Source organism: Phasianus colchicus, chromosome 4 (assembly GCF_987193195.1).
Source record: "Phasianus colchicus chromosome 4, bPhaCol1.hap1.1, whole genome shotgun sequence".
NCBI lineage: Eukaryota > Metazoa > Chordata > Aves > Galliformes > Phasianidae > Phasianus > Phasianus colchicus.
In genome coordinates this window covers 20,141,640-20,157,204 of record NC_143439.1, presented here as the reverse complement: position 1 = coordinate 20,157,204, position 15,565 = coordinate 20,141,640, and the positions used below count along the sequence as shown (strand labels likewise).

Sequence of the window (15,565 nt, the reverse complement as noted above, 5' to 3'; positions counted from 1 at the left end):
CTAAGTAGATTTCACTGACTTGCACAGAAATTTCCATAGTTTGAATTGATAAAAGGGCATAGTGAGATTTGAATCTGTGATTAGTTTTTCCATTGATTAACATTCGTTCAGCACATTTACAACTCTTTAACATGCAATCAAGAAAAATTCAGGTTTGAGATTAGAAAATATTTGCTCACATATTGTTAAAAGTTGACCTGTTGACAGTACGGAGAGGTGTGGTGACATGAATTCAAGGAAGCCTGGGTTAGGATAGTGTATGTAATATTATTGAAGTTCTGATTTTCTTGTTGTTGTTTTTCTGCTTTTTTTTTTTTTCCTCAAATCTATTCATATCTGGATATTTAAATTGCATGTTTTATCACCACTTTAGAAATTTCAGCATCTTTTTTGTGTTGCAGAACTGCTCAGAGGCCAAGGACAATGCTAAAAAAAAAATAAAATATTTCTGTTCTGAATAATGTAAGAGTTTGTACAAATGATCTAGGCTGGATGGTGCCTCAAGTAATCCTAGTTATAAATAACTTTTGTTATACAGCTAGCTGTATGCATTTTTATATATTTCATATTAATAAACTGTTACAGGATGCTGGCTAGTAGCCAGAGCTACCATGTGCTAGCCAGACGTTGTCTGTGTCACCCCCCTCCAGTTCCCATTTGAAATTCATTTCTCTTATCTCCCATTTTAGTGAGATCTAAAAAGACATCCAGAAGTCTGGCAGTTCTAAAATGTTTTTGATGAGAACATTATGCTGTAACTCATTCATTTACAGTTGCAAAGGTTATGGTAGCTCTAGATGTCTACCATGATACATTTTTTTTAATGCTCTGTTTGTCAAGATGCTCTCCCTGTCAAAGACCTAGAAAGAAAGAATGAATAACTTCAGACATACAGCTTTGAAAACTTGATAGGCATTTTTGTGGGTATTCTAAAAAGCAAGTTAACGGCTTCTGCATGCACGAAGTTTGTGCAGTTTAAAATGGTTATCCTAGTTACATCAGAAATGCTTTTCTCCTCATTTTTAACCAACAGAAGATGTCACAATTTACTGGTTCTGTCACAGGAAAAAGATGTGATTGTAAGTTAGACTTCAGTTTAACTTTAAGCCTCATCTCTGGTAGGAAGCTAAGGCACAGGAGTCAGTCCAGATTTCCACGTTAAGTGGCAAGTCTTTTATTCTTCCTCTCCTGCCAAACCCCTCTTTTCCTTCCCAAGCTGCTCATCACTGTTCCTCTCTCCTAAAAACAGCCACATTGCCTCTGTCTCTTTTTTTTTCCTCTTCCCTAGTAATTACTTCTGGGTTAAGCATTTTCAACCCTTTCATACTATGGAAATAGCCATATTTAAACCGAAAAATATAGTGAAATTGCCTCAGCAAAACATATTGTGTTCTAATCATGTTATAGCATGTTCTCATTTTGCTTGCACATTTATTGTGGAGCTGTGAGCTGAAACCCTTGTGTGTGTTAGCTATAGTAGGGAACTGCCTCAATTATACCATATGATTAAATAAAGTAAAATTTGAGTTTAAAGGCAGGCAAGAAACATGCATACTTGAGTAGAAATCTGCTTGTAGTTGCACTTGATTTTTTTTAATTTTTTTTTACAGCCCAAGGTAATATAAAATTAGGATTTGCACACTTTTTTTTTTTTTTGAAACAGTTTTCTACATGATAGTGTTTTTTAATACATCTGATTAGTAAATTAGAATCATAGAGTCACAGAATAACTTAGGTTGGAAGGGACCTTAAAATCATCTAGTTCCAACCCCAATTAGATTTTTCTTACTGGATTCAAAAGAAACACTACTGAACTAAGTATCTTTTCTTTTCCTTTTAGGAGCACATGATCCTTTGTAGGTTTGCAGATCAAACAGCTGTTCATCTTCCACCTGAACGGAAGCTGATAGGTATGAATTTCTACAGCTATAATTTAAACTATTTCAGTGAAGTCTTTACATTGCTATATAAAGGAATAAACAGTGCTGTGAAATATGGGTTTCTTCACATTTTTCTCCTTGCTGTTCTGAACTATGGTATTAAAACTGTTTTCTTTGTTCGTGGTTATCAACGTGAGCTAGAGGGTTTGCATTTTACTTTTTTCTTCTTTTTTCTTGCCTCTCCACATTTTTCCCACTCTATGAAATAGAGTGAGGTTTTTGTAGACTTTACTGAAGCCCTTCTATTGCCAGTCCATATTGCATTAAAAGCACTTGCTATTTGTAGCAGTGATTTGCAGTGTGAACCCTTTATGCTACTTGTAATTGCTGGTAGTAACCTGTTCAGAAGGGCAAGTACATAACACCAGCTGTAAACATCAAAACTGCATCACAAAATTTAAGCTACATTTGATACAGACAGGCTTAATGGCCTACAAACCTATTTTGCCCACCTCAATATTAAATTTGTAATAACCTTGGAAAACATCTTGAAGATTTTCTGGGATTGTATTTAAATGAGTAATTTTAATTTGACAACTCTGACCAGAGCACAACTTGACTTGCCCCTTATCAGGGTTATTAAATACTTTCCCATTGTGGGAAAGCTTATGCTATAGCTTCAGCAGTGCATGATTGTTTTCACCTTTCAGTAGTCAGTTCTGTGTCAGATTTCTATATTACTGCAATTTTGAATAAGAGTAGCTGCCTTCTTTTGGGTTATTTCTGTGCAATTAGTGGCAAAAGCAATATCATCCCTGTAATTTCAGATCATTGCTTAAGTGTTTTCTGAGATAAAGAAATGCATAAACGTGGTAATTTCATTATTCACATAGACAGCAAAGTATATAACATAGTATTTAATAATCAGAAATACAGAAGTTCATATTACGCATAACTGTACATCTCATTCTTTCATTGCTTTTTCTATTTTTTTAATCTGAAGAAATAAAAAAAAAGACTTAAGATTTTGAAAATATGGAATAAGCAAAGCTGTTTCTTCATTATGTGCAAAATTCTAGTTTTTTTTATTCATAAGAGGTTATAATGTGCTCCTGTCTGGTACTAATGTTCCCATGGAAGCTATAAGCTAGATTCCATGCCAGAAAAGACAGAAAGGCTTGAGAACTCTAAAGATATAACGGTGGATTCTTGGCTCACGTGAACCACACAATCACAGAATGACAGGGGTTGAAGTGATTCTATGACCTGAGGAGATCATCGGGTCCTGCTAAAGCATGTACCCTACAGTAGGTTGTGCAGGTAGGGGTCCAGCCAGGTCTTGAGTATCTCCATAGAAGGAGACTCCACAGCCTCTCTGGGCAACTTGTTCCAGAGCTCTGTCACCCTTACTGTGAAGATCTTCCACATGCTAATATAGAACGTTGTATGTTCAAGTTTTAGGCCATTAGTTCTTGTCCTATCACTACACACCATTGAGAAGAACCTGGCCTCATCCGTTAGCCTCCCACCTCCCTTTAGATATTTATAAACACTTGTTAGATCTTCTCTGAGTCGTCTTTTCTCCAGGCTGAACAGACCCAAGTTATTCAGCCTTTCCTCATACAGGAGATGCTTCAGGCCCTTTATCATCTTTGTGTCTTCCACAGGACTCCTCCTAGGAGATCCTTGTTTTTTTTTTTTTTTTTTTGTTTTTTTTTTTTGTTTTTTTTTTTGTTTTTTTTTTCTGATGAGCCCAGAACTGAATGCAGAAGTCTACATGTGGCCTCACCAAGATGGAGCAGAGGGGGAGAGAATGCCCTCCCTTGACCTGCTGGCCACAGTCTTTTTAATGCACCCCAGAATACCATTGGCCTTCTTGGCAGCAAGGGCACACCACTGACTCGTGGCCAACCTGTTGTCCACCAGGACCCCCCGATCCTTTTCTGCAGAGTTCCTCTCCAGGAGGTCATCCTCTAACTGATACTGATGCACATGATTATTCCTCCCCCACTTACCAAACATATGAAAATAGCAAAGCAAATAGTCATGTTTTTCAATAAGATTTGTTTAAAGAATTTTGATTATTTCCTATACTAGCTACAGAAAAAGAAAGTAATACAGGTATTAGGATGATAGTATTTTACAACTTGTCTGCTCTTCTGCTATCATCACAGTATTTATGAATAAAAAAAATCAGCATTTGGGTACCAGTGTAGCACCAGGAATTTTCTCCTGCTGTTTGCTAGGTGAACTGAAAGTTGGAAGGGGACTCAACAACATCTTTTAAAGATTGTAACTTTTGCCTTTTCTCTTTCTGAAACTGTATTTTTTTTAATCACAAACATAACTTCTATGTTGTTTTTCCTGACAAAAACTAAACGCAGATCATTTTTCCTCTTTCCCAGACAGGAAATGTCATTGCTTTTTATGTTTTAAAGAATGGTTGTTGCTTTATTTTTCCCCTTAATGTTCCAAGTAACACTTCTCAGTTTAATTGAAGACCATTCCCATTCTGTTTAACTATTTCAGCTGTGAAAGTTGATGTTATGGGAATCTTGTTGGGCTAATTTGTCTTGTTTGCAAAAAACTTGAGATTGACTTAGATTAGTGTTGCAGCCATTGTGAGATTTTGTTTGTTAATGTTTGTGCAATGCATAATTGGATATTGAGAAACCTCTGCAGATTTCATTTAATGCAAATATTTCTAAACAACTGAAGGCTTTTTATTTTCAGTTGTAGATGATAATGGCTTGTTCTACTTTTAAGGGTAAATGTCAGTAATTATGCAGTCTCAGTAAAATAACATAATTTTGTTTAATTACCTAAGAGCCCCTAAAAAAGCTGCACACAAAGTACAGCATTCTAGCTACCCTCACAAAGTGGAGGCTACCACCAGAATAGAATCAAAATGTCACTATCTTGATGAAGTCAGAATAGTGAATTCAGTTGAGAAGGAGAAAATACTTCTGGCCATCAGTTCACTGTGGAAAGGGAAGAAAGACTGGACTAAACATTGTATTGAAGTGTGATGTGCGCCAGCTGTCCTGAAATGCAAAGATACTAGGGGACATGTTCATGCCAACTACCTTAAGCTTGCACAGATGCTTACCAGGTGCAACCAAATTCCATATATATTGAAGGGAAACAACTAAGCAAGTAAGAGAGTAGTTTAGAATACCTGACTTATGTCCTGATGATGAGCTGAATATGAATTTTCCTTATGAGTACTCATCTCAGTCCAAAAAATATATAATTTTGCAATTCTTTCAAGAAAGAGAAAAGGGACAGTAATATTGGCTTTGAGAGCAGCTTGGCCACTGTGTCAGCCTCAGGACTCTGGGATGCATCTCATCAGGATCTGTAGACTTGTGAATATTCAGGTTCCTCAGGCAGTCACAAATCTGATCTTCACTCGCAGTTTCATTTATTTTCTTGAGATCACCTACACTGGATAACTGTTCAGTATTTTCTTCTTCCCTTGCTTATCAGTAACCAAAGATTTTCAGATTTTAGGTGAAACTGCAGCAGGAAAACAACTATGGTTATAAAGGAGTAAGAATTTTAACAATTCAGGAGCTGAGGGACAAACCGGCTGTTTTCTTCCTGTGGCTTTTATTTTAATGCACACACTCTTCCGCAAGTTTTGGGAATATTTAAAAATAGCTGTGCCTATTATATTTCTCGCTATGTACAGAGTTAATAACCCTTCTCAAGAAAATTGATAAATGAAGGTTACAAGATGCAGATGTGATTTAGAACTATTAATGCCTATTAAAGTTTATTTGAAGTAAAACAGATTAAGATAGATTTTAAAGCAGATTTGGACCTTTTTTTTTTTTATGACTTACTGATGTTTCATCTTAAAATTGAAGTACATATTTCTGATAATGCTTGCGTATTTTTAGACTTTCTGTGCTCTCCTTTCCTCTTTTTTTTCAGGAAAGCAATGTATGGGGCTTGTGGACCTCGATCGAGCATGGGCTGCAGAAAGATTTAACTACTCTGTTCAAGTTACATCTATGGAGCCAGAGAGCTGTTCTCCAAAGAACAATATGTTTGTGGGCACCCCAGTTTAGAGAATGAAACTTGCACTTGATTTGAAGTTGATCATAAATCTTCAGTGCATAAAAACATACAGCAAATACAAGCATAGTTGGGAACCAGACATCATGCATCTTGAACCCATTGAAAAGTTTGGAAAAGGAAGCAGCATAAGAAGTTTTAGAAAGTGAACTGCATGCAGAGCATTGCAAATTGTACTTGTAATGTGTCATTAAGCAAACTTTTGGTTTTCATAGTGAGAAGTTTCTCTAACAATGGTCCATAGAATTGCATCCATCTGCAGAAGCTTAGAAAAAAGGGGAAGAAGGCTTAGAAGGGAAGGTTATTTCCTTTTCAGTAAAGCTGTCTTGGCTGCTTCAAAATTGCATTCATGTTCAAAACTTCATTTGTGCTCATGGGCAGAGCAGTTATCAGCCAGTAATGCATTTCACTAAAGGGAGAAGATTTATGGTGTTAGTGATGAAAACTGTGCAACAGGTGTTGGCTAGATTTTGCTAAAGAATGCCATACTATTTCATCAAGATTCTTAATACAAATTCTTCAGAATGCTTTCAGCATTATTCTGCATGTAATTTGTGTTCCAACTTAATCCTTTTAAAAATGATGTAAAATTTTTACCTTTAGATATTTCACAAGAATTCTGTACCCACTCATTGGAAAGTGTGTGTGTGGCTAAAGAGAGCAAACCCTTATTTCTCTGTTGTTCAGATTATAGGAGCTAACAGTGATGTCAGTGAATGGTTACTTCACTGCCACCTCTGCTAATTGAAATGGATTTCTTTCCATTTGAAAGACACTTGCTGTCAGATACAACTTTTTAAAGAAGTTCTTGTGTCCACATACATCATCTTCATTTGTTTTTATATTTAGTTTAAATTTGGAAGAAGTTGCAGTCGTGGAACTATTTGAAAAGCTCAATCATAGACATGTTACCATTAAATGAAAATAAATGTTCTTCTGTGTTTGGGTTTTCTACCCTACTTTAAAACTGTCTGTTCACACTGTCACAGTGAAAAAAGCTCATAACAAGATATTTCTTGTATGTTTGTGGGTTTCATATGTTTCCAAATTTTGCCATTGTTTAATTTAAATATATCTGAAGTTTAATCAGCATATGTGGGAAACAGAATTACAAACAGCAACAGGTATTGGAGGAAAAGAAAGGATCCCAGAATACTTTATTCTTTATTAAAGCTCTTTCTAAGAGACCTAAACATTTGTTTTAATGTCAAGATTGAAGGAAGCTGCACTCTTATGTGGAAGCACAAAGGTAAGCAAATAGGTATTAATTCATATCTTCACTGCGAATTTTTGAAAATAATGTAGTGTTTTTTCTGCAGTTTTTTTATAATTATGAGAGAAGGTAGGGATTGGAAGATTGTGTAGCTAGTATAAAACACACGGCAATATCAATTGCCTTTGGAGGTTTTGCTCAGAGATGCATTTGCCAAAGAGAACTGTTTTTAAGTTAGAACTACGTCAAATGTGAACATTATTCACGTTAATCTATTTGGAACTCCAGATTGTATATCTGGAGTGAGAAAATCTCTTCATTACTTTTTTATGATGAAGGAAGAATAATATTATAAATAAAAAAAACTGAAACCAAGTTTATTTTTTTCTTTGTTTGCAGCAGTTTCCCTAATAAGCCATGTGTAGAGAGAAGTATTTAGGCTAGTTTTATAACAAATCATGCAGGTCATTTCTGAGTGAACCAAATAGTTTTAAAACTTAATAGGTGTCAAGCACTGTATTTCTTAACTAGTAACTCAGAATTATTTTACTTAACTGAGTTTCTCCCATATGTTTTTTCAGATATGCTACTTGAATGCTTCAGTTTATGCAAAGTGACTGATACTATTGGAGACTTCCTTGTTAACTAATTAAATAATCAGTTTAGAGATTAAATTATTGACTAATGGTACACTGTTTCCTCTTTAGACTATTTCACTTGACTGTGCTGATTTTTCATCAGTTTGTACAGCATCAGCTGAGATGGAGCCCTTGGTACAGGGCTAAATGATACAGTTGTACTAATAATGAAGACAACTATTAATTTCAGTGTTTACCATTTTAAAGATAAATATTTCATGATCATAGAGAAACAGGAACTTGTTACGTGAACTGAAATGTACCTTGAATTATTCTTTTTTTGTTGGTCATCCTTCCTCAAGTGAAAAAGTTTCCTTGAATTTTAAGAATTAGAATGGCTCTTATGCAAGTACCTGTGGGTTGGAATCATGGCTGCACTGGAGGTGGCAAGCTCTCTGTGATGCTGAATACGTTACATTTTTATCCACTGACTCTAATATATATGGCACCTGACTTTTTAATTACTTCAGTGTACTTAGCCTTCATTATGTTTAGACTCTAATATTTATTTAGTTCACAGCAGGTATGTCAGCATACAGAGAATTTGTTGCCAATTGTTTTTTGGCTGATATTGCCATATTTTTTTCTTTTTAATTTAAAATTAACTCTTCTTTTCAGTGGGTATCTTTCTGAGTTTGGAATTCATTTATCAACACTAGTGCCCAATGTGATATTTGTAAACTGATGAGAATTGAGTTATGTTTCTTGAAGTTACAAAGAAAAATCTATGTTCTGTCTGTCTTCGGAATCACAATGCAACTAAATGAGTGGTGAACTCAGCAGAATCTTAATATATGGAATCTAAAATCATTTAAATAATGGTGTTGGTTAAAAAGGTGGCCATGAAATTTGGGGCAATTGCAGGCTAGTTGCAGAAGGATTAATAATAATAGATAAAACATACAAAAGAAAAAGCATTTTCATTTCTTGGATGTGTTCCCTTCATTGGCAGAAACCAAGATCTAATTTTAGAAAGTGTTCTTAATATTTCTGAGCGCTTTATCCACCATAAACGTTAGTTCACGTTAAAATATTTACACTTTTTTCAGTCAAGAGTAATTATTTTATCTTTCTATTAGCATATCATTATATGATATAATTTACTCTCTCCCGATGCTAGTTTTCCAAAGTTGACTTATTCTCTACGTCCTGGAACAGCATTCCATACATGCTTTTAATTGTTGACAACTTCTGAGCATTAAATGTTGATTTAAAATAATGTGCCAGTACACTTAGTGCTTCTTAGTCGAGTATGTTGTTGTAACTCTAAAATTTCCAACATTTATATTATGTTTGCTGCGTTAAGTGTTGTAACATTAGATGTAATTTAACATAGCATTTTGACAAGAAATTTATGAAGGTACAGTAGGTTACTATGAACTGTTGTCAATATCAGTAGTATTTAGAGCTCAAACACCTTCAAATGTAGCATTATAATCCTCAGTTAAATTAAATAGGTGCATCTGTCCAATAATGGATGCAAGAGACAAAGGGAAGTCGGTTTCATTTATTTCATTAAAGCAATAATGAGGAAAAGGCTTATTTAGGTGAAACAGTGTAAGAGTTAATTCATCTCTGCCATGTAACAGTCTTGATGACCAGATTTTGATGTGTTTTCTGGTGTTGATGTTTTTTTTTTTTCTTATGCTACTGTTTAGGAGACGACAAAAATTAGGTTGAAGAGCTCAGCATGACTCCTATTACAAGTGTATCAAGCAGCAGTTTTTCATTCATTTGGGATTGATACGCCAGAACAGATGTTCCTAAATTAAGGTTGCAGGTAAGAAAAGGGAGAGATAAATATTGTGATTTTATGCCTTGTGTTTGCAGTTGATAGCTGTTTACTAAGGAGGCTACAGAGTTAAATGAAAGTAAGCCATGTCAGGTTGGAAGTCTTCCAAGACTCCTTGTTCTGTGATTTTCCAGGAAGGGAAGTGAGGGTGACCTGCCTGTGATTCCTATGTTGTACTTTTTGCTGTAGTATTTGCCTTTCTGAAGCCATTGTGGAACCCCTCCTGTTTCACAACCTATTAGAGAGGAGCCTCATGAAGGTTTCAGGCAGTTCTCTCCATACCATCAGATACATCCTATCTAGTCCTTTGGACTTGTTTAGGTCAGAGAACGGTTCTCAAGAGGGAGAAACAGGTTGAAGCTATGATATGATGGGAAATGTTAAATCTGGAGGAAATTAAGTTATCTGACATATGAAATAAATATGAACAAGACTAGAACTCACTTTTAATTTACTCATTCAAAAAAAAAAAAAAAAAAAGCTACAAGGTAACTACACTGCTGAAAAAAAGTCTGATTCTTATTAGATAGATGTTTTGCCTAACACTTTCAATATAGCCAGGGTAGTTTCAGTGTAAGCAGAAGAGCAGTGCAAATGTGGAAAGGAAGGTTGAGTTGAATAGGCAGTAATTATTTGAGATACTCCAGCTGTGGAAATCAATCCTTCTAGCAGTTCTGTTTTGCTCCCCATCCCAGCATGTTTTAAGAGTTTTATCTGTGTTTTTTTCTGGATTGAGGACCATTTCTGGTTTACTTGTGGCTGTTTGAACTAATCTACGAGCTTCTCCTGTTTTTGTTTTGATTTGTTTTTGTGATAAACTGACTTACTCCTTGGTTGCATTGACTGTATAAAAATACATATTAGAAGACATGCAAGAGGCCTCGAAAATCATGTAGGTGATTTTAACAGCTTATACACAAAGAATCCTATTGTTTTGCAAAGAAAATACAAAACTGGTGTACTAGAATAATGTAACCAACTTACGGCTTTGCACAGAACTCTAGGGGTACCAATAAGTTTGTAAGTGTCTGGGTATGCATTTTTATAGTGTGTATGTTTCTCTATGGCATCTCTATTCAGCCAGTGGAATTCCCCATCACAAATGCTCACTGAGCCAAGATTTCAAGATTTAAATCATGCTTTTAAATAGAGCTTTTTAAAAACAGAACAAAAATGGATAATTAAGTTATCCATAGTTAAAAAAGACAATAGTGTAGGATTGTGACAGATAGAAGCTTCCTGTTCTAGAGCTTAGGCCAACAACTTTGAGCCACCTGCAGCTCCTTCAACAGCAGAATTGCCCTTTTCTTTGAGGTCTCTGGTCTGGACTACCAGAACAATCAGAGTTCTGAATTGCTGTTTTAAATCCCTGGTGCCACCATTTAACTAAGTGACTGACTTCTTAAAACTAACTTTTATTCAGCCTTGTTCTTCAGCTAATAAGAGGCTTTTGAACTGCACAGCTTCTAGTTATTATGGTTTTTCATCAGCTAATATTGTTTTTCATGCACTTTGGCATAAACTGTAGGTTTATTTCATAGATAGCCTGATCTCATAGTCATGCTGTGTTAACAGCTCCTGAGCTATGATGCATATGTATTACTGTGGCTCAATATAAGCTTGGATGACATCATGAACAGATGATAATTTCTGGCCTGTTGTACTGACATTGCTCTTTTAAACAAAATCACAAAATATAGATAATTCAGATTGTCTAAGAGGCCAGGAGATGAAGTAGATGTACGTATTTCTGCGCACTGCTTTTGCATGCTTTTAGTTAGTTTTGTAGAAATAGCTAATGTTTGGCACCATGAAGGTTGTTTTTATTCATTTGGCGTGTTACCATTCAAATACCCATTTAGTGTGGTCACCAACTATAGAAATAGTTAAACAATACTGTAAATGGGCATGTTCTCTTTGTTAGGGTGATTGCTGATACACTGAGTTCTTTTCATTAAGTAATTTGACCGCAGCCATCTCTTTACTTTGGAAAAGACAGAGGAAAAAGGCTCTTGCAAATATATTTTTCTCTCGGTTTTCATATTTGCAGTGCTTGTATAGGGCGATATAATTAGAATTTCAGGATAAGTCACCCAAGGTATTGGATGAAAATCAAGACTCAGATAAACATTTAATTCCTCCTTTTTTGCATTTGACCATTACACACAAGCATTTGGTTATAAATGGACACATCGTCCTTGTTAGAGTAACGTTTCATATTCAAAGTAGGAATCTGGGAAAGAAAATTTTTAAGTGATTTAAGCAATTATGCAAAAAACCTTCAGTTAGTTTATGAATCTCTTTTACAATTGGATTACTTTTATTTGCTCTGTCATAAATACCAAAAGGCCCTCTAAAATAAAACATGTTCCAGCTGAATAATCCTTACTGAGTGTTTCCAATCGCAGCTTTTAGTTCCTAATCATCTTAAACTAGCGGGATATCTGTACGTGATTAGTATACAGAATAGTATTTATTCTTGTAGCTGCACCTATTGACATGTATGCTGTCAGTCTGGAGGGCATAAATCTTCTAATTGATTCTGTGTTAGCACCTACCTTGCTTGAAAGAAGTGAGGATGTTCAAGTTCTGAGAGTAACACAGCCTCACTCTGTGTTCTTACTCAGAATTTGCTGGTGTGTGTGAAAATTACTAAAAGGTTTAGTTTTAAACTTCTAAAGGGTAGTCAGTTTTGTTAGCATTCTTCAAGATTAGGTGCACATCTTTTTCATCTGTTAACCATGAGGATATAGACAAATGTGCAAAAGATTGCTATGATGTAACACCTGCTTCCATGTACAAAGAAAAGTCTATGCAGTGCAGAAAGCACTGTTTTTAAGTGGACTTAGATTGCTTTCTGTTCCAATATGTTTTAAATGTGTTCCTCTTTCCTTCTGTGACCACTACTTTCAGTTTCATTAAAAGTACAAACTGAGTACTGTTACCAGTCTAATTTTCTGATGGCATTCTTTAACTCCACTCAAGGGAAAAATGGCAGCTTGTTTATTTGTGGATGCCCTCTGCCTTTGAGAGCTGGCAGTTAAGAAGGTGCACTGTTACATTACTCAGAACATTGCAAAATATTTTTGAGTAGTTTATGCTATAATTCTTGAAAGAACGTGGAAGTTTTTATAGACACTTTACTATCTGTCTTTCAGTTCTAATACCTCTCCTGCTAGACCAAGCTAAGTTATCAGTTATGCATGTATTAGAAGTAAAAAGACAAGAACAAAATGTACTTTCTTGAATAGGTCAGCAAGCAACCTTTATCCCTTTGTTCTAGTTCACAGAACAGTTCATTAATTCTTTCATTAATTCTCTTACCTGTGTATTCTGCTACTTAAAACTCTATAGAGCTCTCTAAAATTGGATTTTTTTATTTGTCCTAGAATATTTTGTCATTGCCTATAAAGCAGTTTTGATTGAAAACCGTTGATAGATTTGCTTCAGTCTCTTTCTTAGATTTTCCTTCTCCTTTTATGAAAGCATTCACAATTTGTTTTCTGTTCCTGAAATTTTCTTACTTTTGTTATTGCAGAGTTTCTTCAATCCTAATGAAAAAACTTCTGGTTTGGAGTTCCCAGTCCATCTCAGCCAGAGCTACTGTGTTTCTCTACCATAAGAAAATCTCAGTTAAGGAGCATGCTTGCTTATTTAAAACTGTTGAAGTCCGTATACAACTGTGTATTAAATACTGATTAATTATCAGTAAATTAATTGTTTCCTCTCAAAAAGTATCCATAAAAACCTGTAAAATTCTTTAAAAGTGTTATCTGGAGTCACTTACTGGTTTTGAATATAGAGCTTTAAAAAGAATATAGTAAAAGTAAGATTGAATGCTACTGCGTTGTTTGAGCCAGACTGTAGAAGAATCAGAAACTGTTTACCAGACCAGGTAGATAACCCTGAAACTCCTTAATTTCCTTTCATACTGAGCACTTAAGCCTATCTTAAATCTTCTCCATCCTCTTACCACTCATATTGTATTCTGGAGACGTGAATTTAATGGACTACTTAAAGTTTCTTAAATGCTACATAATGAAAACCACAAATAAACTCAAATGCTCAAAGGCATTAAAAGGCTCACAAGCAACTACGTATGCAAAAAATATCATAACAGTCCTGTGCTGTATGCAGCTGTTACTAGAATATACTTCTATGGGATCTGTTTCGCTTTTGACTTTAAGCGGACAGAAAACTTAATATATGTTGTTTCACTGAGGTATTTAATTTTACAGAATCTGAGGACCTGACCCAGGATTATCCCAGTCTGTTACCATTATATTTGTTAGAATATGTAATATTGAACTCACTGCAGAGAGGGGTAGTCTCCCTTCTTGAAGGTGCTCAAATCTGTTTGTCTTGGGCAAGTAAATCTATATAGCTGTACTTGAGCAGGGGTTGGGACTAGATGACCTCCAGACATCACTTCCAACCTCAGCCATTCCGTGGTTCGGTGAAACAGCAATAGGAGTCATCATCTGTCCACCCTGTTTGAACTTCTGAAAGTTCTTTTGGGTATTGCAGACATCTTTTCACCACCTGTAGTAGGTTTTCCTGCCTACTAGCTCTGCTTGCCCCACATTTCAGAATGTACTAGGAATTTTTCATATGTCAAAACAAGATGGAAATTAAATAAGCGATTCAATGAATTAGATAAGCAATTTTTTTCCCTTGATAACAGCAATACTAACTCATTTATGTCAGTAGTTCTAGGTTGAATTATAAGCAACTAGTAACAGAGGATGCATCTCATTACACAATTATATCTCAGCTCACACAAGTGACGTGACAACACCTGAAACCAAATGAGATGGCAAATATGAGGACCCAGAGTATTTTACATAACTTGACCTAATTTATCCCACCTTTGTCGGAATTGGTAAAGCAGTTCTGGTTCAGTATGAAAAAGAAGAACAATTCAAAGAATTGGGTTGAAGTAGTTCTCTATCATTTCTCTCTGAAAAGGCATTGTTAGGCAGCATATCTATATTATGAAACTGCAACTTTTTTTTGCCCCTAATTTTGGTAGTGAATCCATGGCATGGGGGAAAACTGTTATAATCAAGGCTGATTTCTTATCCTACTGTAAATTGTTTTCTTTTGGTTCTGCAATTACTTGCAAGGAGTATGTTTCATGAGCAGAATCATTTGAATCCATGCTGTGCCAGATTAATTTCATTTGCTTCTTTTGACAGAAAACAATTCTGATTACTTCTCAGACTTATTTACGTTCATACATGTTAAAATTCTTCAGCAGCCCAAAAAGTCATAGCTTGCAGTGTGGGCATATGAAGGTTGAGCAGAAAGAGAAAGTTCATGAAGTCCAGATACACTTCCCATGAACATGCTTAATTAAAATAGTTCACATTAAAACTGAGGTTGAGAACATCTTCATGGAGATCTCAAGTTAATATTGTGTTTTTCTTTTGTTACAGTAACAGCAGTAAGTTCAGTTTGGTTTCAGCTCACGTCTTTGTGGTTTTTGGATTCTTAGCAGCTCTTTTTATTGTGATGTTCTGTGTAACATATGTGATGCTGTTCCTGTTTTGTTTTCTATATATTTTCACTTAGTTACAGATAGTAATTTGATGTGATTTTTTTTTCTTTTTCTTTAAAAATCTGTTATCAGCCTTTAATATTGTTCAACGGAATGATGTTATGCACTTCATGCCCATGACAAAGACAGTAAACTGTTGATTATGAGCATTCTCTAGTATATATTTTCTTACCATGTAAGTAATATTTTTTTTATTTTTTTTATTAACTGCTAATCATCCTAAATGGCTTGCTTGTGTCTCAGTTCTCATCCCTCATGCTGACCATTGGATGTGCATGCATATAGCCCATGAAGGTGATGATGAAATTGTGATGCATATAACAGTTTTCTTGCATTGAAGTATTCTATTTTCTAAGGAAAGGAAACAAAATGAGACATTGGCTGCACAGGGTAGAACTA

The 15,565-nt window shown here is 35.2% G+C and overlaps 1 protein-coding gene across 5 annotated transcripts in view; it reads left to right on the top strand.

Moving 5' to 3' along the window:
- GSTCD (glutathione S-transferase C-terminal domain containing) overlaps positions 1-15,341 on the top strand; it is a 72,892-nt gene extending 57,551 nt beyond the window's left edge. For 4 of the 5 annotated variants that reach the window (XM_031607548.2, XM_090138862.1, XM_090138861.1 and 1 more), the window contains exons 11-13: positions 1,841-1,910; positions 5,820-9,594; positions 13,145-15,341. In XM_031607548.2, coding sequence (XP_031463408.2) covers positions 1,841-1,910; positions 5,820-5,956 — 207 coding nt within the window. In that variant the 3' untranslated portion in view covers positions 5,957-9,594; positions 13,145-15,341. The remainder of the gene's footprint in view (positions 1-1,840; positions 1,911-5,819; positions 9,595-13,144) is intronic. The other variant, XM_090138859.1, reaches the window with a different exon arrangement.
- Positions 15,342-15,565: the final 224 nt, after the last annotated feature.